The sequence below is a fragment of the Lissotriton vulgaris genome, chromosome 8 (assembly GCF_964263255.1).
Source record: "Lissotriton vulgaris chromosome 8, aLisVul1.2, whole genome shotgun sequence".
Lineage (NCBI taxonomy): Eukaryota > Metazoa > Chordata > Amphibia > Caudata > Salamandridae > Lissotriton > Lissotriton vulgaris.
Genome location: NC_141696.1, coordinates 1,371,017,093 through 1,371,044,454, shown reverse-complemented (window position 1 = coordinate 1,371,044,454; position 27,362 = coordinate 1,371,017,093). Strand labels below are relative to the sequence as shown.

Genomic DNA, 27,362 nt, shown 5'->3' with positions numbered 1-27,362 from the left:
CCTGAGTTGGTTGAGATTATGTCCATGAGTTGTTGGGAGAAGGAGAGCTTGTCCCCAGGTGGGTGGTATATGATGTGTAGTGAGCATACCGGTTTGCTTTCGCTGATGACACCAAGGCAGAGGTATTCACAGGAGGTAAGAGAGGGGGCGGTCGCTTTAATAACTGAGAGGTTGGGGGGAGGAGCCAAGATGGCGACGGGAACGGACGTGTAGTCTCTCGGCTCCTCGAGCCTTTGTTCCCCGCGCTGACATCCTGACCTTTATCCTGCTGAGGCGTGATAGCGGGAGAACGGCGAAAGTGCGCCGCATTGGCGGGTGTTCCAGCGGTGTCTCTGCCTGCCTACGATCCTGAGTTGTCATCGAGTTTTCTGCGGCGGCCGCTCCTACCCTCGCGACTGAGACCCAGGCTGGGATGTATAGATGGTGGCTGCTGGAGCTGCGAGAGGTGACGGATGCGGAGCGACCCTGGCGTCCTGACCGGCGTTACTTTCTGTTGAGGTCCGCGCCAGCCCTTAACTTGTAACCGTCGTGCCCGCCGACCGGGAGTCCTCGTGGGTGCCGCTGTTACCAGAACCTACAGGTGAGGTGCGCTGCGCCTCCCCCATGATGGCGGACATCTGACTATCGTGATTCCCCCACGAGCCTGATTCTGCTTCGTCTTGATCGACGTGAGGCTTTCTTAGGGATCGCCCCGCTGCCAAAAGATCTGGACTGGGACAGCAACCTGAGTCCCTCTCGTCTGGTGCTGTTTGTGCCCTCGCGCCCCTGTGATTCTCCCGACGGGGCTGCAAAGATGGCTGGTCCGGATGCGGTGATTACTAACGATGCCTCGGGTCAGCATGGGACTGTACCGCGGGGCCCTGGGCACTGCACTGACTTGGGAGCCGAGTCTGTGATCATGGAGGGGATGGAACCCCCGGCTGCTCTAACGTATGGCTCGACCCTCGCTGCACTTGCCGACTTGCGGGCAGAAATGTGTGAAGGCTTCCTATCGCTGTGTGAGAGACTTGAGGCTGTTGCACCCAGGACGGAGGATACACCGCCGGCTTGCTACTCTCACTGTAACGCTTTGCCTATCCTGACTCTTGCCTGGGCTACATTGTTGCCGCACGAGTGCTCCATAATTCAGCTCTCCGGCAGTGTTGGCGAACGCAGTTTGTTGTCTGCTTTCTCCACTGGCGCTACACTGTTTCCACCCCTGTTGGAGCTCATGATCCCTGCAGTGGTTTTACCGCCCTCGAGAATGGCGCCGCAGGCGCAGCTTCTAGCTAGCTTGACTGCCCACGCTCAGCTGGCCCTGCTTCTGTTTTATGTTATCCTGCAACATTGGGAGCACCTGATACCACCACTCCGTTGGGTTCATGGAACTGGTCGAGAATGGACCCGTCCATTTTGTCTCGGAACAACAGCTCCCTGTCGAGAGCGGCCATCTTGTTCCTTTGTTCTGCCAGTGGGGGGTGCCCTACGAGGGTTCTGGTCGGTGGGACGTGTGCGGACTGGCCAGGGCTAGAGGACTACCTTGGTGAATTGTACATTCCTGGCCGGTGAGGTCTCAGATTGAAGCGCTTCCTTGCAGTGTAATGGTGCGGACTGTAGTGACTCTCCCCACTTTATATGATGCTCGCAGCTCACTTTTTTTGCTGATACACATGAGGGGGGGTGACGAATTGGGTCTGATTGGCGGGTGGTGATTCGGGATGGGACACTTCTTCAATGCGTGCTGTTGCGATACGTGAGGCCTCTCCCTATTTTACTCGTACTGCACGTGGTCTAATTTTGTTATTGTGTATAGGGTAGGAGGTGTTGTATGGCTGGAATGTCCGAGAGACCTAGTATTCGTTGGGCTCCTCCCCACTTTTCTTCTTTTATGGGAGTTATAGATTAGAATAATCTTTTCTTACTCTCTATATTTCAGATGTTATAATTCTTTCTTCTTTTCTCTTTCTTCTTGCTCTATATTTCGGGTTTATGGGGCGACAGACACACTGCTGGGGGGGGGGGGGGGGGGGGGGGGGGTAGGCCGTAGCCTCTGCATGCGTGTAGGGTGGGGGGATTGGGGGATGGGATTTTAGTTTCTCGGTTTCGGTTTCTATGGTGCCTTGTTTTTCCTTTTTTTTTTTTTCTTTTTTCTCTTTGCCTTAATTTCTTTCTCTCTCAATCTATTTTGGGTCCGTGTTTGACACTGCTGATGGGTGGGTGGCGGTGGACACGGTTTATGACGCCAGAAATGGTAACCCTGTTGTACAAATTCAGAGCCGCTCTGCCGCCTGGGGGGAATTGGATTTGGGTAGACGATTGCATAGTAATACTGTTGCTACTGTCACGTCACGCCTGCACGGACTCCGCTCTCTTATTTACTTTGTTTATGCTAAAATCACGAATGTTGAACTTAATAGTTGCAAGAAAAAATATAAAACAAACCTTTATCACTCCTGGGACACGGTATCATTATGACCTACAGTATAACTTTCAAATGCTTGCTTCTCGTAACAAGATGTTACTGTGTCGCCGTATTGTATACTTTGGTGCTTCAAACGTATCCGTGGCCGGCCTGTTGGTTGTGGGCCCGTATTTGTTCTTTTCTTGATGCACAATAAAGGTTTTCAAAAAGGTTTTAAAAAAAATAAATAACTGAGAGGTTGCTTCTGTAAATACAGGCAATTCCACCGCCTGTCTTTTTGGACCTGTCAAGTCTACTGATACTGTAGTTGGGGGGGGGACTAGGATATCCATGATAGGTGTAGAAGAATCAGACAACCATGTTTCAGTCAGAATGGCTTGATCCGGTTCCAGAGACATGGTGAGATCGGCGACCCCCGCGGAATGCCTTTGGGCCGATCTGCAGTTGAGAAGTATGCATTTGAGTCTGGGGGCGCAGAGGGTGGAGGAAGGTTTTATAGTGAGGGGTACATTTGTGAGGTTGTTGGGGACGGAGCCTCTGGTGTTATGCGTGTGGTGCCTGAGGGGGTTAGAAAGAATCGTTGGAATGGACAGGTGGTTGGAGGCTAGGCGATTTTGGGGAGCCGAGACGTAAGAGTGGAGAAGGGTGTAATGTCATGGTCTGAGAGCGTATTGGTAGTGCGTCTGGGGCGATTGGTGGTATTGCGGGAGGGGATAGAGGTCCAGAGTGGGGCGTGTTGTGTGGTAAGGCGAGTAGGAAGTGAGGGGAGAGTGTTAGGTATAAAGGTGGTGGTGGTGGGGGGGGGGTCTGAGGTGAGTGATGAGCAACTCTTTGACGGTGTGTAGTTCTTCTTTCATTTGGAGGAGGGTGGACATAATCATGTCCAGCTTGGTGTTGGGTACGGAGTTGGGGAAGGGTACTGGCGTTGAACAGGAGTATAGGTTACTGGAGAGGGGGGGGAAGACGGGGTGGAGAGGTGGTGCTGGGGAAGGGGTTGGAAAAGTTAGAGAGAGGGTTGGTGTTAGGGTGGGTGTTGGCTTTATTGGGCAGGGCGACAGTGCTAAGAGGGGAAGGGTAAGTGGGGGAGGTGTGGAGGCTGGGGGATGCGGGGTGGAGGTGGGATAGTGGGGAGTGAGAATGGGGGGTGAGAGGTTGAGGGAGGGGTGAAGGCTAGGCGTGGCGGGAGGGCCAAGTGTGCGGGGGGGGAGATAGGAGGAGAGAGAGTCATGTTGTGTGGGGTGCAGTTGGGGGAGGAGGGGTGTTCTGAGAAGATTGGTGTGCGGGACGGAACGGGAGTGCAAAGTGTATGGGGGGGATATGGGAAGAGCGAGAATCATGTTGCATTGGGTGCAGTTAGGGGAGGGGGGGTGTTCTGAGAGGCTAGTCGGAGGTGTGATTGGCAGGATATGTGGGGGAGGTGACGAGGCTGTGGCGGTGTGTGGGACGCAAGAGGAGGTGGGTTCGGCGTCTAAGGTTGAGGGGTGTGAGGTGTCTGTAGATGGAGGGTGATAGAGTAGAGTAATGGGGGGAAGGAGGGGGTGCGTGTTAGTGTTAGGAGGTGCTGATGAGTCCAGGGTGTTGGGAATGAAGGCTGGAGGGTGTGGGCTCTGAGGTTTAGAGAAGTATTCTTTGAAGGTGGGGAACAGGATGTCAAATAGGTCTAGGTTTCTGTCTGTGGATTGAATTAAGATGGTGCCGTTGTTGTAGATGGTGATGGTTGCTCTAGCAGGATAGCGTTGTGATGGTGTGATTGAGAGTGTTACACCATAGGCAGTTTTCCTAGTGGTTGAGACGGTGAGTAGGGTAAGGAGTGCTTTTCTCCATTGTGCTCTGTGTGTAGTGTATAGGATGATATCTGTGCTCTTCGTTCCATTGTTGAGGGAGAAGTAGGTGTCTACAAAGGGGGTTTCAGGGTGGGACTTCAAGAAGTTGTGCTTAAATTTTTTGCGTTTTTTTGGTGAGCCCGGTGGGGTAATTTATTTTATAAGTGTGTTTTCCCATGGGTTCCATGTTGGAAGTAAGGGGTAGGTGTAGTGCCGTGCTGTGGGGATAAGATAAACTAGTAATAATAGTATCAGCAGAGTGGAAGACTAGCTGGTCTAAGATGGCCTCCAAAAAGGAGAAGGGGAGACAAGAATGGAAGTCCTCTGTCTGTTGTAGTTACAGTTTAGTTTCCTTTTCTAATCTGAGGCAGGTCGAGTTAATCCAGCTGCTAAGAGGGGAGGAGAAAGTCTTATTTGTTATTGGAGAACCCTGGCCGAGATGTTGCGCAGCCTCGTGGAGATCTGGGGGCCATGAAGGTGATTAATTGCTCCAGGTTTATGGCCACGGCCATTTTGGGCAGTAGAGAGGACAAGAATGCAATGAGTCAGCAGTTACTGTTTGAAAGTGCATACCTTGTATTCTCAGCAAACATTGAGGTCGATAACAAACACGATGTACCAGCCCTATAGTGACGAGCCAGACTATAGTTCTGTGCAGCAGGCAGGCACCCCCACGCCGCAGTTCAGGCACTCCAGAGCTGAATCATGGACATAAAGCTGCCGAGGGGATCCACACCACGTGACCTGTGTTTTTAGCCAAGAGCCCTTTCCCTGCCCTGCATTTAATGTTCAAACTGTAATCCAAAATGATCGAATGAGGCTTGCTGGTGGCTACACCCCACGCCTGGCAGACGATGTCACATACGGCACAGAAAAACTCCTGTCAACTAGGAGAGGACGCGCGCTGTAGAACCTGCAATATCTGATGCTACAGCTATTCTCAGCAAAGTAACATTTATATCTTCATCAGTGCGCCGATAGCCGCTTACCGCATAGGGTTTACAACGCTGAGCGTACACAGTAAAAAGTACTCCTCGCGGGGTCATTGGAGGTTGTTTTCAAGCTCCGAAGGTTTGCGTTCCACTGCGGCGGCCATTTTTTGTTTTTACGTGGTTCGGCGGAACGCAAGCCGTGGCTGCTGTTTTTCTTCTTTGTTGGTCAATTACCCGGCGCTTGTCACCAATTACGGGTATCCACTTGCTCTCTTTCATAAAATTGATGTCCCACTTGTTAATAGAAGTCTAGCTCAAGTGAGAAACACCTGCTTCAAATGACCTGCACCAAGCTTTAGGGGTGTGGCTTTAGTATGGTCTCGGTCTAGAGTCTCAGTAACGATGCCAAACATCCTGTGATTCTGGGCAAATCCCTTAATCTCCCCGTGCCCAACTAAAATGAATGTGTGTCCTCATGTAACGTAACTGGTGCTATGTAAAGCGCTCAGATACCCGATTAGGCTCGGGTCAGGTTCGCACTATATAAAACTCTGCAAAAAAAAATAATTGCCAAAGATAGCTCATTATAAGGAGTGAAAATGACTGATTCCAATATATATCTTGATTTTGTTGTTTTTATAAAGTTTCTGGTCACACCTACTATTTATAGGATGTTTATTCACTGGTACAAGTACAATTAATATCTTATTTTGGCTGTTTATGTTTTGGTGAGTGTAAGCTCTGTCTGAGTTGAAATGATGGTTTTCTCCTTACTGACAATGCTGGTACAACACTTCAATAGGGGAGACAGTTTCACAAGACGTTACTAGAGGGCTCTCTCAAGTAGTTGAAAAGGTAATCACATACTTGGGGGTGTGGGGAGGAGGGGGGGGCTTTAACCTAAAAATCTGCATATACACTGTAGCTACTGTTACTTGTGCTCATTTTCAGTAAGATAAATAAACCATAGCTGTTTATAGTGAGGAATGAACATCGTTATTTACAATAAGAGTTGTAGGAGTTATGAAAATAGTCATGTAACCGTACTATACATAGGGAGATTCAGTCATTGGGAGGTGTCTAACAATTTCTATTTTTCCGAAACTAGGTTTTACAATTTACAATATGGCAAATACTGTAGCGTTTCTAAAACTCATGCACATCTTAAATTATTCTCAAGACCCTTAGGAACAGCGATTACAATGTTCTACATATGCTTAATAGAAAATTTCAACAATCACTGTCTGCTTACATCCATGAGCTCCTGTATTGTAGTTCCCCCAGATCTTTGTGAAATTTTGTCTTCCACTGTAGGTACAGAAGGCTTCAGGTTCTGCAGTAAAGGTATGCCGGTCTTAATAGACATGGCAGCTGCATTAGCTTTGGCTATTGAAAGAAGTTGTGCCTTTTCTGGAAAAAGGTAAGCACACAGTTTAGATTTACAGTTCTATTTCAATTTCAATTCTTGGATTACATTATTTAAATTTAGCTGTAGCACGTAAAGTTCTTAAATGACGTGTATGTCAAATGTGGAAAAATAACTTAACAAAAGTACTTCTAGTAATTTTTACATTACAAATAAAAAGAAAATAACACAACCTTATGATGATCTCTCCACAATTATACTGCGTCTAATGTACTTTCCACACCATCACTTCAGATTCCAGGAGAACCCATAGCAAAAAATATTTTGCGTTACGTACATGCCCCTTCAACAACTAATTGATGTCATTTCAATTGATTTTTGTTTTAATGTGGCAACCTGCCAAAATAACAGCCACTGGCAAAGTCAATATGCTGGCTTTATTAAAAAATCAAAGTTCTTCATTAACTGACTATTTTGTATGTGCTGGGGTGTGAATTCATGAGAGGATAAATAAGACTATGGATGAATAGATGAGTGTAGGAATGACAAGACTGGTAAGCAATTGGGTGCATGGTTAAGTGAATGGGTGCATGGTTAAGTGAATGTGTGCATGGTTAAGTGAATGTGTGCATGGTTAAGTGAATGTGTGCATGGTAAAGTGAATGACTGAATGGCCATGAAAGTGCATGGATAGGTGAATGAAGGGGTCGGATACATGGATGAATGAGCAGATAAATAAGAGTGATGAATAAACATGTAGGGATTAATAGGTGAGGTGAGTGAGCAAGTGCACGTGCTATCAGTAAATATGATGTCTAAGTACACCATGTTATATGCATGCAAAACTGCGGCAATACCAATAAATGCAATGTCAATGTACGCCATAAACTATGCATGCATAACTATGTCAATACCGGTAAAAGCAATGTCGATGTACACTATTACAACAATATGCATAATAAGGGGAATGTCGGTAAATATGATATCAATGACCACCATATTCTATATACACGCAATAACTCGTTTCGTTGCTGTTGAATTCACCCAAGGTGACTCCCCTTCAATCCAGAGTCAGAAACACATGGTCAGACAAGCCCTGTGACCCAAACACAGCCCGATTGATAGGCCACAGATGGGATTACCCTCAGCCCGAAGACAAACTCGCAACCAGGGAAAAATGTGATACACCTCACACATAGGCAACCACACCACAAACAGGTCGGAGTAAATTGGCCCCAATAAAAGACGTTTGGCCAAAGGCACCCACTCCCAAAATATCACAAAGTTAGATAGTACATATATCTAGGAACACTCAGGACAAAGCACACGTAGTGATCACAAGTTCCCCAAGCCTGACATCTGGAAGTATATACACTGGCCTGCACTAGCTCTCGCCGAGCTGGAGAGCCACCTGTGATTCCCCCTTATCAAGTGGTTGCATTTATGATTTAGGACTATGTGTAGGAAGGTACCTCCTGACTATGGTTGCCCCCAACTTTTTGCCCTGTGTTTTAGCTGGTTTTTGACATAGTCTACCTGGGACCATGCCAATCAGGACCCCAGGCCTACTGCTCTCTCTGTAAAATGGATTCCATGTACCTTAGGTACATTTCCAATTGGTACTGGGCCACCTTATCAGACCCTGTAACTCAGGGCATAGGTGTACCCAGGGCCTACCAGGGGCTGAAGCATGTATTATGCCACCCCTGGCGGGCCTCCTAAATTTGACACAACTGGCTGCAAGACAGCTGGGGCAAAGTCGTGTAATCACCCTTTGCTGTAGATATAGTATACCTATATCTAACCCTAAAAATGGACACACAGATTCCTATCAGTCACTCCTATGGCAGGCCTTGACAATCCTGAAGGCAGAGTGCTTGGAATCGTGTGAGATGGTGCTCTGGCATGAGCTGAGCCTGTCTGCAGCTTGCGGAACCAAGTCCTAATAGCTGTTCCATGATAACGCATACCATATACTCTTAAGTGCATTATAATCCTCGCGGTTAAATGCTATCTTTGGTTTTGCTTTATCAAAACATGTCGAGTAAGGTGTCATACGAATTGGAATACTAACCCCTCGCCAATTCTGGCGACGGGGTTAGCATTCCACCCTTCTAGAGGGACACGACATGTATGTAACTGTGAACCCCGGTTAAAGTTAAACGAAGCCTCAGCTCCACAAAATGGATGCTGCCACCACAGACACGAGTCTGACCCCCTGCAGCTGGGAGTCCTTCCAGCGAGGGGAGCCTGGACAAAGGGTTTCCTGTCAGGGGCGGTGCTAGCACCATCCCAGACAGGGTTTTGTGTATCCTGGGTAGGCAGGGCTTTACAGGAAGGTGACTGCTGAGTGGCACCCCGGAGCTCACTACGCATAGGCCGGTCAGAACCAGTTCCAGGGGCACACCAGCCCCTGGCCTGGGGGAAGTCCGGCATGGGAGAGGGGTGTAACCACCCCCCTCCTAGTCCCACCCATAGGCAGGACCTAGTCACCGGGTCAGCCCCTTTTCTTAGTATAAAGATGGGAGCGGGCCCCCTGTTCAAATTAGATCATCTTTGGAATCAAGACACGACTTTCTGCGAAAGGACTTCAAGATTTCTCCTTCAAGATTCTCCCTTGTGGCTAAGGAGTAGTCACCCTGCATCCGCAGGCACCATCTTAAGAACACTGCGGTCTGCTGAAAGTCCTTCCTCAGGAATCCGACGACAGCTCGACAAGACCCGGCTTCCCTGGCACCTCTGACCTCTACAGCCAAGCTGAGAACTGTGAGTGAGACGAGACCTCGAGGGACCGACGATCGCCAAGACTGCACGACTTCTTCACAACAAGCCCGCCGAGTGTCCCTCTGGTGAGTGCTTTGGGGTCCGAGAAGCCCCGACCCTGAGCAGCTCCAGCACCGAAGATCAGCCCTCCAGCATCTCCACGAACTGCGTGGGGCCCTTCTGCTTTTTGCTGCTCACCGCGTTGTTTGGCTACTAGCCCGCTGGCTTGTGGCCTTCTGAACGACGCCCGACGACATCACTGCTGCTGGTCTGGTTGCCCCAGACTGGCCCTTGCTCCCTTCCAAGAGAGGAGCACCCCGGACCCTCCTGGTCCACTCCAGACGCCATTTTGAGTCCACAGCGTGGGCTTGAATTTGCCAAGGCTTTGTTGCCCAATCCTGGGTCCAGCGACGCCGACAGCTTCATCCATCGTGGGACAGCTCGCTCCTCCATCCTGGTCGCCGACAACGCCTCCTGGTCCGTGAGATCTGCAGAGCACAGCGTCGCCCACTCACCTAGTCGAGGTGACTACCATCCGGTGCCCTCCTGGTGCCACCTGACTACTGGCTAGTAGTCACGAACTTGGTCCCCTCTGCTTTCAGGTGTCATCTGTCTTCAAGATCCAGGCTTGGATCACTTCGAACTCTCTTCACTGGTTGCCTGCCAGCATCCTTCTTCCAGGCTCCTGGTCCGTCTACGAGGATTCCCGACGTCTTTTGAGACATATGCAGCTGCAGCCCCTGGGCTAGGTAACTTCGGCATTTCGGTGCCCCAGCATAGCCTCACTATCCAAGGGTCAGAATCCACTTTCGTTTTCCTCCTACCAGGTTGGGTTCGCCCGAGAACACTAACTCTGTGAAATCTAGCTACCATAGACTTTGTCCCGCATCACGCGTGAGAGTGCACACTCTGCACCCGAGTCCCCTGGGTCTCCTAGAAGTAATCTAACGATTCTATAGTCAAGTCCTAGCGATTCCAAAGCCTATTAGTACTGTACTTACCTGCTAGTAATTTCGCATTCCACTTTCAGAGTATATGGTTTTCCGTGCCCCTCGGGCATTTGTATATACTGTGCTAACTTAAGTATTTTCGTAAGAGTTTTGTTTTGTGCTTAGTACCCTGCCCTCATAAAGAGTACAGGGCTGTTGTGATTTTAATAAATACACTGTTTATTTTCATAACACTTGTGTGGTGTCCTTTCACTTGGTGTTCAAGGGGTACAACAGCTGGCTTAACACGCCCTCTCGAGTCTTTAGCCTTAGACTGCTCGTATCCACGCTACTAGGATAGCTGGTCTATAAGGTTGACTTACAACCAATCATCAATAAGGGTTGCTGGACTGATACATAGTGTTCACTAGAATAGTGAGCATTGCATATCAGGCCACCTTCTCACACCGGGACCGACATGCTCTCTAAGAATGTGAAATAGTTTCATTGTACCTCATAAACTATACATGATCGGACAAAACTTCTGTACATTGAGACTGTCTTCAGACGCGATTCGGTCAATGCTCTTCCAGCCGCTGCGTTTAACTAAACCAACTTGTTACTATTTTGCTAAATGGCTCGCCTTTCTATTTTTCAAGGTAAATTCATATCTGAGCAACATTTTGGCGAGCCAGATAGGAGAAATTGGTTTATCGAGCCAGAGTGCTGCCGAAGGACAAGGACCCACGCCCAAATTGATTCACATCTGCGCAACAAGCCAGATGAGCAAACACCATAATTGATTAAAAGTTCTGCTGAATCCGCGGTGCGGAGGTCAATGCGGAGGCTGTCGTCACAAGGATAAGAGACTACATCTGATACTTAGCCCCAGCATGTGGCTTGTGGTAGCCTTGGACAAGTGTGTAGCTCACTTTTTCCCCTGGTCATCATGATAGAGAAGGTGAAGGTAGTTTGTAGTATATTTTGCTGGAACTGCTAAGCATTACACAGCTGGTCTACCAAGGCCCTTGGTGTGTTATACAGGGCCACTTATTCTAGCTTGGGCCACTGAGCATTACACAACTGGTTACACCTAGGCCCTTGATGGATTATAAAGGACAACCACCTTGATCTTATTCTTTAGTTAAAGGAGTTTTCTTAGGGGCTGTCTGTTTTTTACCACCGACTGAGTCTGAAAGAAGTGAAGAGTTGGATTTTTTTGCTTGGACCACTGAGTGTTACAAGAGACGGTATGCACGACCACTGGGGGTGACATAGGGTGTAATTCGGACGTTAGGGAAAAATTCGGACTTTGGTGAACAAGGTGTATCTTGTGTCTGGCCACAGAAGGCCAAAAGTTGTCAGGTTGTTTCTTTTTCTCTGCAAAAATAGTTTCTATTTTTGTCCATAGCCGATACTGACAGACTATTTTAGCTCCCTGTACCACACAGAGTATCCCCTCTCCTCGGGCTGATTTTTTTGGCAAAATAAACTATTTTGTCTGTCGATCTTTCTCTTTTAGTTTCTTATAGGTTTTCCATTTATGCATTATTGATGTAGCGCTGTTAAAATTTTGCAATTGTGCTTCATGTTTGAATGTTATGTCATGTTATTACGTTTATTGTTTATAAAATATTAACTATTCCCCCCCCCACAAATCAGAATTCTACATTTGCTATGTTGCTGCTAAAAAACAACTTCTACTGTTCTGAACCAACCATTGCACTTTGATACAGGTTGTTACTATTTCATTGCATCTGTCTTTGTCAATTGTTAAGCACATTTGTGATAAATCTTCTTTAAAGAGCTCGTAACCAGTAGATTGTTGCCGGTACAGCCCCATGTACACAGTTACCCCACAATCAGAGTACAATTTGTAATTATTTAAAACCTTGAAACAGTCAAAAGTTTATAAACTCCTAACAAGTTTCCTAATCCATTATGGAGAAACCACAGGCAAACTAAGTTTCCCACACAGGCTTGGAAACTAAAGGAAAACTGCAGTCAGTGGCACGCCCATACCAAGGCACACGCATTTCCTTGGCCTGAGGGGGGAATGCTCGATACCAACACCATAGAACACACAAGGACACATATAGACCCGGTATGGAGGTCAGAAGCGGGCTGAACGAAAGGCCTTACCAGAATTATTGGCCATCTTGGAGGTTGTCACCGTACTGCAAGACTATCCTCAAGCACGCACACAAGGAATCTGCACCATACACCGGCAGGGAAGTGCTCTGTTTGATGCCTGCCATCCCAGCCGCCCCTGTGCTCTGTTACACCAATCAACCAGTCGAGGGGGCTGGTGGGCCCCTCACTGGGCAGCAAGCCACCAGACTCAGGGTAGTGAGACTACCAGTCCAATCAGGCCAGGCGAAGTCAGTCGCCTCCTTGTACGGTGCCAGGCTGTCTCGAAGTTTAAAACCTCCACCCATGGGTCACGGCCCATCAAGCACCAGAATGACAAGGAGCTCATGCTCCTCACCGCCCCTCAGAACGCCCTAGAGTCAGAGAGAGGTTCATAGCAGTTCTGGAGGAGGATACCACAAGTGGAGAGAAGGATAGGGGTCCAATCCCTCCAATGTCAGACGCTGATGGTGGAGCTGTAGGGAATGCTCTCCCAGGGTATGCTCAGGCTGCGGAGGAAGCATCAGGTAGTGAGCTTGAGGTCTAAAAGCTGCCTAGAAGAAAAGCATGCAGCAGTGAGCGAAGATGGCAGCCCAGGTGAGATTTAGAAGAAAGGCACAAGCAAAGGTTAGCAAGAGAAAGAGCTCTCACCGGGGAAGCTCAATGGGAAGAGAGAACACCACACCCTCCCCGGAGCCATTCAGAGCTAGGCCCTGGGCTCTCCTTGAGGATGAGCCTGGGACGAGTCAGAAGAGAGGCCACCAGCAGAATCCCACACAACACCATCTAACCATCGGCATAGAAGGGGGACTGACCAAGAATAAGAAATCAGGAAAGCCTAACAAACACAATTACGACATAAGAGGGGCAGAATGGCACCCTTATGCGCACACTAGGTAAGCAGCGACGAGGACGACCACCGCTCCCCCTGAACACTCAGTCAGGCAAACTAACCACTAGAGAGAGTGTCCAGAGAAAAAGGAGAGGTCTTGGCGCAACCATTTTACCATCTATTGGCCAACTGGACCGAAAGTAAGGGCCAGTATGACACACCTTGGCTGGAGGAGGGATACTTCAAACCAGTGGACATAGATGTTGAGGAAAACTGCATCCAGCCCGGAGGGGGGGGGGGGGTCCGAGATGGAAGTGCTACGTCAAAGAGAAACAGACAGAGCAGCTCCACGCCAAAATATGTCCGCCGCTACAGAAGGATGTGTCAGGGACCATCTGTGCCATGGGAACAGATGGACAAAGAAAGGTTCAGGAACAAAACGTCCCCATTAATGGATGGGGCAGGAAAGTGAATCTCATGTTTTGAGAAAACCTCAGAGAATCAACTTAGCTATAGGTGACGTCAAATGTCTGCTCAGCAGCCTCATGGCGACACAGTGTTTGCAAGAGCCCACATCCCCGCAGTCATGGTGTATCAACACAGAGCATGACGGGATGCATTCAACTCATTTGGACACCAGATAAGGACGGCCCTGAGGGAGATATAACCCGACTGCCCAGACATAGGAGGATTGATGGCAGAAAGCATGAATCCTGTGGAGACCGTGACTGACTAGACAGAAAGAAGGAATGATCGGGACAACAGACAGGACAGCCCTGGACCGACACGGGTTCCCAGGTTGCATTCTTCAACATCCTCAAAATAGAGCCTGCCTGCTGGATACACACAGGGCTAGACACCAAACCTTGGTGGGAAATACAGGCTGACATTACATTGTTACCAGTAAAGACAGGAGAAGGACAGGGAAAAGGAGGAGCATGCACAGGGAGACACAGCCAAATCGGTCCAACAGAAGTTGAAAAAGACTGACCTCTAGGGGGCTGCATTGGCTGCAAATGTACACATGGCACCATTCTATAAAGGAGCTCTGCCTCAGGATCCCAGGGGATATCCACCCATGCTAGAGGCCGAGGTCAGGGAAGCTGGCTACAGTCCAACCTCCTACAGTGCCACTATTGGCACAGAATGGGTCACATGGCCAAACAATGCCACCTAAAAGCATATCACCATCAGAAAGGAATAGTACCAATACAACCCCCACAGAATATCCATCACCAAACCCAGAGCAACGCAAATGCATTGAATAATCAGCCTTGAGGAAAAAAGGTTAGAGCCACCCCGCCACAACAAGAGCTGGGTGGTTGGCCGAACACATGGCAACTGCAGCAGGTAAGGAACACAGCCCAGCAAGCACCGAGGCTACAGCAGAGAGGGGCAACAGTCTGGGGTGGTAATACCTTTAAGCAATCGCCTAATCCAAAAACGCAGGAAATCTAAAACTCCAATATGACAAATCCACTTCATACCCAATTCAGAAAACTCACAATAATAAAGACTAGTGACACAGCATTAGGAAAAAAAAACTCAAGCCTTTACTTGCGTTCAGGAAAAAGTCAGGGCTGCCATATGTTCCGTCAATCAAAAATCCACGGTAAATCTGCCATTCTGGATGCCTGCAAGGGTCTAGGCCCCACTCTGCTGCTAGTCCCCCAGGGCGGATTGGCTGGCCATAACCTAGCGGGAGGGCAGTCTGACAAGGGTCAGGGCAGCCCCCAACCAGGGCATTAAATACAGGCAACCAGGTCCCTTCGCCTAAGTCACTAGAGTGCGCCCCAGATTGAAAAGAACCCAATCTTCAACATTTTAGGCCTCCAGCAAATAGAGGCTGCCTTTTCAGTTCTAAAACAAGGTGACGCTCCGGTGCCAGAAGCCAGTTTTTCCGTGCGCTTGGGGTGTGGAGACGACACATAGAACTCCGTAATCCATGCACAAATTTGGCACCAAGTAAATAGGGAAATTCACCCGGGCATAAGCAGTTTCAGTTTGTTACTCACAACAGGTCCCAGCAGTGCACCTGGCTCCCATCATAAGGACATTCTGCATCCTCCTCTCCCCAACCACATCCAAATTCTCTTCACAGGATCATGTCCCTCAAAAGCAGCGGGAGGAGCGCGTCACCAGGTAGAAGTCCCCGATTCCTGCCAAGGGCGGCAGACACGAAGCATCCTGGATCAGAGGGAGAGGGGTGGCGATGGGAGGGAAGGAGTTTCCATATAAGACCATCACAGTCCCTCACACAATGTGCATGAAGATTCACACCACCACACCCAGCTTGGGTCATAAGCTACACTGGGACTCACGATCATCATCCAAGGCCTGATCCCAGTCATTGCCATTTGCAAATCACGGGGCTACAGAGCAGCTTCTAGACCTGCACCGGTATGCCACATTACAACCAGCCCTACATGAGAACTCCGGAGGGCGCCCATGATCTGCTGGACAAAGCCCAAAAGCCAAAGCTTCCAGAAATAGGGCATAGTCAAAACATCCAACTCCATTAGGGAGAACATAATTACATGCTACGTGCAGAGACCATAGGGACTTTTAACATGACAACGGGAACAGCCATTACCCACAAAACCCATTAAAGAAAAAACTTCCCCCTCACATCGTACTTATCCAAAGCACGTCACTAGCATCCCCCGCTCCGGTAAAAAAACACATACATTTAACAGAAGCAGCCCTCTGAGGAAACTACTCCACCCCCCTCTCCCCCCCCAACTGAGAGTTGGGGGGCGGGGAGGGGGCAAAGTACTGACAAAATAACGCTACCCAACTTGGCAATTCCCTAAAAACACCAACAGGTCTTTCCAGTACCTCACTAGAAAGTTTCAGAAAAACAGTGAAAAATACAGAGTGTATCCCAAAAAAGAAAAACACAGGAACGCCCTGAAAACTGCCTGTGTTTTTTCCAAGCTAACCTACAAGGCACAGTTCTTATCCCACAGGTCTGCAAAGAGCCACACGTGCACCATCGTCACTGTGGCCCGCCGCCCATTCAATCGAAACTCTTGAAAGGACATCAAGGCCAACTGCTCAAGAACACAGACTGCAAATTGACTTGACAAACATTTTTGGGGGAAAAGAAAAGACTTTTTTTTTGCACTACACCAAGACAAGGGGACATTGGGCGCCCAGACGACAGAAAACACGCCTGAAGCACATCCCAAAACCCGCCAATGTTTTACAAGTTATGTATTTTTATATTCTTGTAAAGTCTGTTTAGCATGGGTGCTCTTGCGTCTCTCAGGACCCTGAAACAAGCCTAGTTTCATTAAACCAAGTTCAACATTCTTGCAAAGTATGCCCAGAGATCGCTCCCACCTCACTAACACCTCACTAACACATACGCTGAACCAATCACCAGCATTCCTCAAGTACTACACAGCGCACACCTACACAACGCCTGGTATCAGCACAGAACCACTGTGGGCACTCAAAGCACGAATAGGTCGTGCTACATATGTTCACTCATAACCCACGCAGTAGGCGCAGACAGGCTTTACTTATTCCAAGAGCTAGCCCCCAAGAAAGAAAAATGTCTCACCCACCCGTACATATGTGAGATTAGGGCCCAGACTGAACTCAATAGAACCCTATAGAGCAGTAGTAAACATCACAGAGTATGAGACCAAACCCACGGCACTGTACCTTTTTACTGAACCTAGCGGCATTCAAAAGGAACTAGACAGGATGCGCAAGAGCAGCGCTATAGGGGAGAACACTATGGCCGCAGGACTTCGTAGAAAAGAGGTTCTTGTAGACAACCGCACGAGTGCATAAATAACTAACCTCATGCCTCCGTCTGAAGTCCCAGAGTGGCACTTAAAATATTTGGAGACATCTTTTTTAATGACAAGTGCACCCTGGATATGGAATTCCAGTGCAGAACTGCTCACCTGGACCATGCTAGGGGAAATAAGTCCCATGGGAGGATGGTCAAACAGCAGCATAGACACCCCATGCCAAGAAATAAACATACCGAGATTAATAGATACATAGGCGGGGAGGGGGGAAGAGGCAATTCCTAATTGTATGGAAATTTACAGTGTATTCTTTGAGTTTAAGAGGCAAAAGAACCATGCCGCTAGTTCCAATGAGAACTGTGAAGTAATACTGCATTTAGCAGACATGCAATGGGACACCTCCACTTTGACGGATTTGTATAGGCAGTGCAGCGAACTGGTCTACACCCAGCTTATCCCCAGATGGGGGGGCCTCAGCTCCCTCATGACCACACACACCCAACAATGGTCATCCCTGGTGAAGATCTGTCTGAATTTTCCAAATATCCAGTACAGAAGGAAACAACTCAGTTGCATCAGGCTCAAATAAGAAAAACAGCTGACTATTTTGGCTGGGCTCCGTACAAGGACATTCCAGAAGAATTTAGACTGTTTTCTGAAACTCTGGTAAATGCAGGATTTGGTTTGATTCATAGATTTGTAAAGCGCACGATGCCCAAGGGCGTCTTGGCGCTGGAATTGGCAGGCTGTTGGGTTTGGCAGTACCTAGTGATGCGGATACGATATTCGAGCAAATCAGTTGGAGAATAACCAAGTTCTCAGCAATCTTCTAAACAACATGAGCGACATGCTGCTCTTTATCGAGATTGGCAGGAGGTTCCACGTTTTCGCTGTCCCCAATAGGAAGCTTCTGCTCCTCCCCCACTGAACCTGCTTAAACCGGGGTATTACTAGCAATTTTGGATGAGGTGATCTTAGGTGTCTAGCTGGCATATACCATTTCAAATGCATCTTCAAATACAGTGGTCCTTTACCCTGTGGGGCTAATATGCTAGGCATTGTAATTTGAATTAAATTATTTTATCCACGGCAATCTATGGGAGACTGATTCATATTTGGGGATGTGCAGTATTAATCTAGCTGCTGCATTCTGCATTCGCTGCAGCTTTAATAAATACTGGGATTGTATCCCCACATACAGGGCATTGCCATAGACCAGTGTGGAAAGGGCCAACGTTGTGACCAGTGTTTTTAATGCATCCGAGGGAATAAAAGGACGGATCTTCCGGATCATCTTTAAAATACCCCAGAAGGTGGAGGCAAGCTTGTTAATCTGACACTCAAACGTCAATCTGTCGTCAAAGACAACACCTAGGTTCTTAACCTTAGGGACTGGAATTGGGCATTCACCCAAGTTGGCCGGCCACCATCTCGGCAACCAAAAGGAAGTGTTGGATCCTAGCAGTAGGACTTCAGTTTTTTCGCCATTCAATTTCAGGCATTTGGTCTGCATCCAGGTACTTACCTGCGACATGCAGTAATTAAAACGATCAACTCTCTCTCCCACATTATTTGAGACTGATACCATCACCTGGGTTTCATCGGCATAGGAGTCCACCGAAAAACCACGATGCCAGAGGAGCCACAGAGATATTAAAAAGTGAGGAGCCTTGAGGCACCCCACATGGCAGTTTGAATGATTTGGGTGCAAATCCACCCAACACCCAAAAAGTTCTGTCCGTAGGATAGGATGACAGTAGCGTAAGGGCGGTGTCTTGAATACCCAGCTCCGCAAGTCTGCCAGTTAAAACTTCATGAAGGCCGCTAATAGATCTAACAAAATCAAGGCGCCCTTCCCTCCTGCATCCAGTGTTCTTCCAAGTTCCTCTGCCGCCATGACCAGAGCAGTCTCTGTACCGTTGCCCTCTCTAAAGCCATATTGTGAATGGTCCAGGAGGTCTCCGGGGGAGGTTGTAATCTGTATGTTAAGCAATTTTTCCAGCACCTTAGAAAGGAATCCTAGAGATCGGACGGTAGCTACTAGGTTCCTTAGGGTCAAGGTTGAGCTTCTTTAACAGAGGCAGGACTAAGGCTGCCTTCCACGACTCAAGGAACAGGCCTGACTATATTATCTCCGTGAATACTAATCGGAGTTGTTCACTGAATATTTCAGGGAACAGATGGAAAGCTTTAGGTGGGCAGGGGTCTGACGGGGCTCCTGACTTGGTTGTCTTCATCATTTGAATGATCTGTTCCACCAAGGGAGAGGAAAGGAGAAACCCGTGCCAGGCGTGCGAGAATCTAGCCCTGGCTTAGTTATCTTAGAGGAGGAGTCATTGCTGTCTTTGAAGGTTTTATACACTGGCTCAACTTTCTTTATAAAAAAAAACTGTCCCAGAATATTACAACATTCCGGGCTAGTAGCTATCTGAGATTTGGCTGGAAGATTGGCTAGTAAACAGCTCCCTGCTGGGGTTTTTCGCAACCAGTATTTTTGTCGTAAAATATTTGCTATTTCCTCAATGATCAGTTTCTTGTATTCTGACAGTGTATGTGCATATTCAACTGTTCTCGCCTGATCGTAATTGGCTCTCCACTTTCTTTCAGACCTTCTGCATGCTTTTTTTGTGCTGTAAGTTTGTCTGAGAACTAAGGTTCAGAGGGCTTTTTCCTCATGGACAAATTGCTTTTTTGGGGGGCTACAGCATAGGAGGGTCGATACCCTTCATCATTTTGCAAACTAAAGCGAACGCCCGCTGGTTACAAAAAAACATGTAGGAAATGTTAAAAATGATCAACACTGAGCTGGGCCTAAACGCTATCAACAAGGAAATGGAAGCCATCCGCCTTATGGTGATGAAACATTGGTACATGTTGGACTTTAGGAACGCGATGGAGGGTGGGGTGTGTGCCAAGACTGGAGCTTCCTGTTGTACTTTTATTCCTGGAAAAGATCTTGAAAACTGTACTCTTGCTCTTGCCATCCAAGCACTGCATCGTCTACAAGCGGACAAGGAGGGAGGTGCCCCTGAGCAGAACTGGTTTCATAGTATTTTTTCTTGGATTCCCCTATGGGTGTCCAAACTATTCATGTAATTACTTCCAGTTTTAATTTTTTTACTACTGTTGTGTGGTTTCCTACATATGGGGGTTTCCGGCTCTAAAAACGCAGTTCTCAAATTAGGTAATATGCAAATAGAAAGGGAAAGAAAAGCAGATACAACAGCAACACATATTGTTTCGAATAATGTGATTGTTATGATACACAAGGAAAATTATGTAGTTGAAAATTCAACTAGAGACGGAATTGCCATTCTGTGCCCCAAACCCCTCCCGCATCGCTGCTTGTGTTAAATTAGCAAACACAGAGGTGGGCAGCTCACTGGCTCGGACGTTCCTCCAGCTGTTGCTTCTCTTCCTATCAGAGCTTAAAGTTGGGTATCCATGCGGCACTTCTTTGAAGGCTGGCAACGATGCTTAGTTTTCCACCACTTTTTGATGCTATGAAGTGCACCAGGCACACTTCCCTCACACCCACCGCTAGGGGGCTGTAGGAAACTGGCGCTGTACATACTATACCAAAATGAGGTATAGTGTGCAAATAGTCTAAGGTAGGCAGAGGTAAAAGTAGATAGCACCGTACTCTCTATTTGTAGTAGTGTGGGCAAGCAGTAAGGCTTAATCAGAGGGTAGTGTTAGGCATTTGTTGTACACACTCAGGCAGCAAATGATGTCACACACTCAAAGACTGAACTCAGACCAATTTTGTTTGTATCAAAAATAGTATTAAGTTATTTTATTTGTAGAACCAAACCAGGCCTGGCACAGGTAAGTGAAATAAATGCTTTGCGAAATATTATGCAGTGTTTGCAAGTGAATACAAGTTCTAAATGCAGTTGTTTGAAATACAGGTAAATCTGTCAGATAGAAAAGACCCAAACCGAGCCAATGCGGTCCCACCTATCCCGATGTTGCTCAGTCATTGAAGGAGAATAGGGAGGGAGACGGTATTGAACACCGCTAAACAATCCAGAAACAGTAGGGCCACCTGCTTCCCGTGTCCACTGCTAGCTTGATGGTATTGGATACTTCACCCAGAGTTGCCTCGCTACTGAATTCAGGACGGAAGCCCAACTGATAAGAATGCAGCAACTGATTAGAGTTCAAATATTTTGACAGCTGGGTATTGATCAGTTTCTCTAGAATTTTAGAGAAGGCTGGCAATAATGAAATAGACCTACAGTGGGCCAGGATGGACTTGACAGCAAGAGGCTTTTTCAAGAGTGGGATAAGCTTAGCTTTATTTCCAGCAGCTGGGCACTGTAGATTGATCTAGGGAGGTGTTTAGGAGGGAGTTAAGCGTAGATTTGCAGGATTTTAGGGCTTTAGCAGAGTCCTCCAAAGAGATGCTGTTGAATTCAGTCTAGGAGCACGATCATGTATTCCTATCAATCGTTAGCAGGTTCTCTGACCACAAGGTGTTAAAGGCGCCTGAAAAATTTAAGGCGTCAACAATCATTACCTTTGGTCTTTTTGTCACAGACATTTGCAAGTTGCTCGCAAAGTTTAGAGGAGGACTCCAGGGCCTATGCTGAGGAGCTGGGATTAGAAAACTTCTTCGCTATCTTAAAAGATGTCTCTAGGTTTATTGGTAGCCATTACAATTTCGCTGGCAAAAAAAAATAGATTGGGCCCTCTTTAGTTCATGGTGATAGACATTCAGCTCCTTTTCATAGAGATCCTTCCTTGTAGGTAGAACTTTCTCCAGGACCTTTTTAAGTCTTTCACAATGTTATTCCTCAGCTCCTCGTTAAATCAAGGAGCATTTTAGAAGGCAGGACCCTGCCTTCATGGCCACTGTGGTGTCTGCCATATATTTTAACCAGGTATTAACGGCCTGTGTATTCAGTTCAAATGCTCCATTTAGAGGGGGGGAACACTTTTAGTAGGTATGGCAGAGATCTCTGACGAGGTCTTAGCCCAACGTCAATGTGGCACAAATGGAGTCGATCTTCTGCCCTTCAAGTTCTGCTCCAATTTCCAACTGAAAAGTACTGTTGTGTGGTTAGTCTACATATTACACTTGACATCTGCTAGTTCCATTTCACAATTCGAAAAAATGGGGTCAAAAATGTGGCCAACGTTATCGGGGGGAGGAGCTTCGCGCGGATCCAAGCTGGACGCCTGAGCACAGGGCTCCTGAGACCCTCTTCGCCTCCCGCATCTATCCTGCCACAAATCCTGATTTGAACGACTGGTACTTGTCGACTATGCCCTGCTGATTCTGAGGACTTTTTCGGAACTTAAATCGGACGCCGAAAACCGGACTTGCTGCATCCTGAAGTTTGCGGCCTACATCGTAGACCATCCCCGGACTTGAGTCCCCGAGGTACCCAGGTGGCAACTCAACAACAACGGCCAGTTGGGCACGCCCACAGCCCCTGTGGTACTTTCGGTTTCGCTTTGGGCAATTGTTGACGACGATCTACGGCTGCCCCATTTTACTTCTCGTCCCAGCTACGGATCCTAAGTTTGCTCTGATTCTTCGCCCTCTTGCCCTTGAGGTCCATCGAGAGCGGGATCATTCTGACCAGATCACAACGACTCCGTGGGAGTTCAAAGCCCACTATGGCGGGCAAGGCGGATGCCGAGAAGCGGTACACCAAGGGCACGCATCGTGGGGGTCTTATTCAAACTCAGACCATTGAGCGCTACACTCGCCCGAAAGGATCCCCATGTGGAGCGACCAAGGCTCTTGAAGGGACTGGAGATGGTACTCCTTTATCGGAGGAGCCGACACTAAAGGACATCATGGGCGCCATTACTAGTGTTCGGATGGATATGGGCCAACAATATGAAACTCTCGCTGCAAAGATCGACACGGTGGCGATCGAGGTTAACCTTATTAGGGAGGACCTGGGTAAGACGAATGAACGGGTCAAGTCTCTGGACATTAAAACTGCGAGCTTGACCACTGATGTCTCGGACCTTCAGGCTGAGGTTTGCGCTCTCCATACCTCCAACGACCAGTTTGCCCGCCGGCTGGAGGATTTTGAGAGCCGGGCCAGGCACAACAACGTCCGCATCGCGGGGGTTCCGGAGAACTCTGCGGACGTCCCCACGGACCTTCTGGTGGAGGACCTGGTCCTTAAACATCTTGCACCTAAGGGCCTCAGCAACTTTTTTACAGTGGAGCGAGCACATAGAGTCCCCGGCGGGAAGCCCAAACTGGGGGCCACGCCAAGACCTATCATCACAAAGATTTTTAATTTTCGGGACGCTATCCTGCAAGCTTCACGAACCACGGGTCCCACCAAATTTGACAATGCTCCGGTCAGTTTCTATCCAGACTTCACCCAGGCGGTGCAGAAACAACGCATGGGTTTCACCGGGGTGAAGCGACGGCTTAGAGATATGGGCCTGAAATATGCCATGCTTTTTCCTGCCCGACTGAGGATCGAATATGAGGAGCGGGCGTTTTTCTTCAATCGCCCTGATGTGGCCAGTGACTGGTTGGACACATTGCCATCAAATCGTACGAGCGGCGAGAGCTCGAGAGGTGCCGAGGGAGGCCTGGCTGAATAGGAGTAGTGAGTCTGCAGCGGCGAACTGGTTACTTTGGACTACTAGCAGTGGCTTTTTAATAGACTTGCTTGATAATGTGGATACCCGGGTGTGGGGGGAATCGGGCCTCCTCTTCCTCCTCTGGGGGCTTTCTCTCTCTTCTTGTAGGTTAGTTTAATGGGGCGACAGGCACACTGCAAGTTGGGGTGGCTTTCTGTCTAATGCAGGGGTGCAGGGTGGGGGGGGGGTGTTTTTCAGGGTTCTATGGTGGTGGTGGGGGGGTCTTTTCCTTTTTGTTTTGTTCGAGACTGCTTTCTATCCCGTTTGTTCTGTGTGCTTATTCCCGGGCGAGGGGGGCTGGGTGCTCAGTGCCGGGATGGGGGGGGGGGGGGGGGGGGGGGGGGGGGGGGGAGCTTAGGGTGCTGAGTTGGAACGTTAACGGTCTTGGAGATAGAATAAAGAGGGGTATTGTATTGCAATATTTGAAACGTACCGCAGATGTGATTTTGCTCCAGGAGACGCACTTGGTTGGAAATGCATGCCGCGCACTAAACAGACGTGGCTACCGTATGGTGGCACACTCAGGGTTCACATCTGGTTCGAGAGGAGTGGGGGTCATGGTACAAACTTCCATTACCTTGGAGATAGATGACGTAGTGTTGGACGATAGGGGCCGCTATGCGGCTATTACGGGTCGGTGGGAAGGGAAAACGGTTTCCGTCTTGTCTGTGTATGTCCCCCCTGGCCTACAGTCTACCACTTTTGCTGATTTGGGTGATGTGATCCTTGGACTTCCTGACGGCGTAGTGGGTGGCGATTTTAATTCTGTAGTTAGTGGGGATGAGGATCGTAGCCCCCCAGGGCTCTGCCTGCGGCACAGCTCTGGCTCGGAAAGCTCCTGGATACGCTCGGGCTAGTTGACTGTTGGAGGCAGCTACACCCTGGTCAGCTCCAATATACTTTCTACTCAGGTTCACACGGGAGTCTATCGAGATTAGATTATATTCTTATGCCAGCAGCGCAGATGGTCTCTGTGCGGGAGGTTAGACATTTGGCATGGGGGATCTCTGATCACTCTCCGCTTTGGCTTACAGTCGACATGCAATTGGGTACCGAGGGCCGTATCGCTCCGATCAACCCCTGGCACCTTCGTAACCCTAAGATCAGGTCAGAGGTAGTGAAATGTATGGACTACTACTTCGCTGAGAATGAGGGATCGGTAGGGATCGGCTACATTGTGGGAGGCCTATAAACCTCGGCTACATTGTGGGAGGCCTATAAACCAGTGATTCGTGGTCAAGTCTTGTCCCTCATTGCCAGCGAAAGACGGCATAAGAATGCCGGGGTGGTGGATCTGGAAAATGAGATCACTGACTTAGAGGGGCAAATGGAGTCCGGGGTCACTCCGGAGGTGATGCATTCTCTGGCCCTGAAACAATCTGATTATAAGGCACTAGTCACTGATGCGGCCAAGGCGATGCACCGTGAGCAACAGGGGCGTCTGTATGATGTTGGTGATAAGGCGGGAAAGTTGATAGCATGGCTGGACAAAAAGGATAGATTGAACCGAGTGGTGCCTGTTGTTGAGCGTATGGATGGTGTGCGTGTCGTGGACCCGATTGATATAGTCCAAGCATTTGCACTTCATTTTCAGGCGGTTTATGCGCCGGTCTCTGATGGGCCGGAAGAGGATTCGCATCTTTTGCTTCGAGATATCTCCCTCCCTAGCCCCTCGGACTCGGACAAGGAGCTTATGGAGGCGGATTTTTCCACCGATGAATTAGCGCTCGCTATCCGTTCCCTTTGTTCCGGGAAGGCCTCGGGTCCAAATGGTATACCGGTGGAACTGTATAAACTTTGCCCCGACAAAATGGCGCCGTATCTTCGTCGGAAGTTCCTGTCATCGCGAGATCTCGGCTTTCTTCCTCGAGATCAGAGATTGGCATCCATAAAGATGGCAAGCCCCGTGATCATTGCTCATCGTATCGGCCGATTTCGCTCTTGAATGTTGAGCCCAAAATTCTCGCTAAACTTCTTGCAAATCGGCTGGTTACGGTGATTGCAGACTTGATCCACCCGGACCAATCTGGATTTATACCCACCGAAATACCGCGCTCAATTTACGTCGCCTCCATGGCGCTTTAGCAAGGGTGGGGTCTCTCCGAGAGCCGGCCATTTTGGTTTCTCTTGATGCCTCGATGGCCTTCGACACGGTTGAGTGGCCATATTTGTGGGCTGCTCTTGCTAAGTTTGGTTTCGGCCCTAAATTCATTGGGTGGATTAGGCTTTTGTATGAGCAGCCGCTGGCACAGGTGGTGGTTAATGGTAGGGCTTCGGAGCCCTTCACCCTCGGACGGGGAACGAGACAGGGGTGCCCCTTGTCGCCGCTCCTCTTTGCGCTTGCCCTTGAGCCCCAGGCTGCATGGTTGCGGTGGGAACCATCGCTTAAGGGCATCCGAGGACCGGATATCACTCTATGCCGATGATATATTGTTGTATCTTACCTCTCCTCGTGAGTCGTTGGGCGTCCTGTTTGATGTCCGATACCGGTTTCTAGGGATGGCTTTAAATACTTGGGGATCTATATTTCACTGGACCCCAAAGCCCGCTATGAGCAAAATTTGTTGCCTCCGCTCTCCCGGCTTCGGTCGGATGTTGCTGCGAGGTGCGGCTTGCCACTCTCCCCCTTGGGAAGGGCGGCCCTGTTCAAAATGATGTCTCTCCCCCGCTTCTTGTATGCCATTCAAAACACACTTGATTTGGTACTTGCCAGCTATTTCCGAGAGATCGAGGGCTTGCAGAGGCGGTTGGTATGGGGTGGGCGACCACGTATCGCACTGGCGAAATTGACCTTGCCATGGTACGATGGAGGTATCGCGTTGCCCGACATCAAGCGCTACTACTGGGCTTCCCAGTTGAGTGCTGTGAACCACGCTATGTACGGCCCTGTCCCGAACCCCGCGTTTGAGATGGACAGATGGCAACTCCCCGGGGGGGGGGGGGGGGGTGGATTACAATCGAGCGCTCTATTATAGAGCCGACCGGAAGCATCTCACAGGCCCTACTGCAGTGGCGGTGCGAGTTTGGGGAAGCGCTACCACCGCCACGGGATGGACGGATAAATTGACGAAATCGACCCCATTGTACACTGCGGAAGCGCTAGGTGGCCTGTGGACGTCGAAGGGTTTTGACAGATGGGATCTCATCGGCATAAGCAGGGTGGGCGACCTCTGGGCCAAGGGCAAAGTCAAGACCTTCGAGGCACTCCAGCGGGAATATAAACTGAGCTCGTCATGAGCAGCGAAGGGGTTAAGTACACCAGCATACCCGGGAGGGTGGTAAATTAAAGCACCCACCACCGTTTTACTCACCAAAAGGTGAGAGGCAGAAGCCCAGGCACTAAGCCCACCGAAGTTCAGTGCTTTTGAAAGGAGATGCACTTGAGGTTTTGACTGAAAATCATGGCCACACCTTCACCTCCTTTTCTTGTTCCATCACGTTGAGAAACGGGATAACCTTCGAGAATTTCTAATGCAATATTTGGTGCAGAGTTCATTCATCCATGATTCAGTGAGGAAAAGAACATACGGTTGACAATCACTGAGTAGATCGTGGATGTGTAATGCTTTCTTGTTTAGGGAGCACACATGGACTAGTGGTGCCTGAACCAATAGGTGCTTGTGGCTTCATAGTAAAATTCAGCGATGGTTGTGTAGTACTCTCAGGGGTAGTACAACAAAGCAGTATGGAAGAACAGGTTGAGAAGAAAGATGGAAGGGGTCAGACTCGAGAGATCATATTTAACTGGACACGGACCGCCTTGCTTATAAAAAGAGTAAAGCTTCTCGGACAAAT

At 48.7% G+C, this 27,362-nt stretch overlaps 1 protein-coding gene across 6 annotated transcripts in view; it reads right to left on the bottom strand.

Moving 5' to 3' along the window:
- SON (SON DNA and RNA binding protein) overlaps window positions 1–27,362 on the bottom strand; it is a 614,305-nt gene that overhangs the window by 492,092 nt on the left and 94,851 nt on the right. For all 6 annotated transcript variants that reach the window (XR_015299365.1, XR_015299366.1, XM_086935336.1 and 3 more), the window contains one exon: window positions 6,409–6,566. Coding sequence is in view for 4 of the 6 variants with exons in the window: in XM_086935336.1 (XP_086791462.1) it covers window positions 6,409–6,566 (158 nt within the window). In the remaining 2 variants the exon portion in view is untranslated. The remainder of the gene's footprint in view (window positions 1–6,408; window positions 6,567–27,362) is intronic.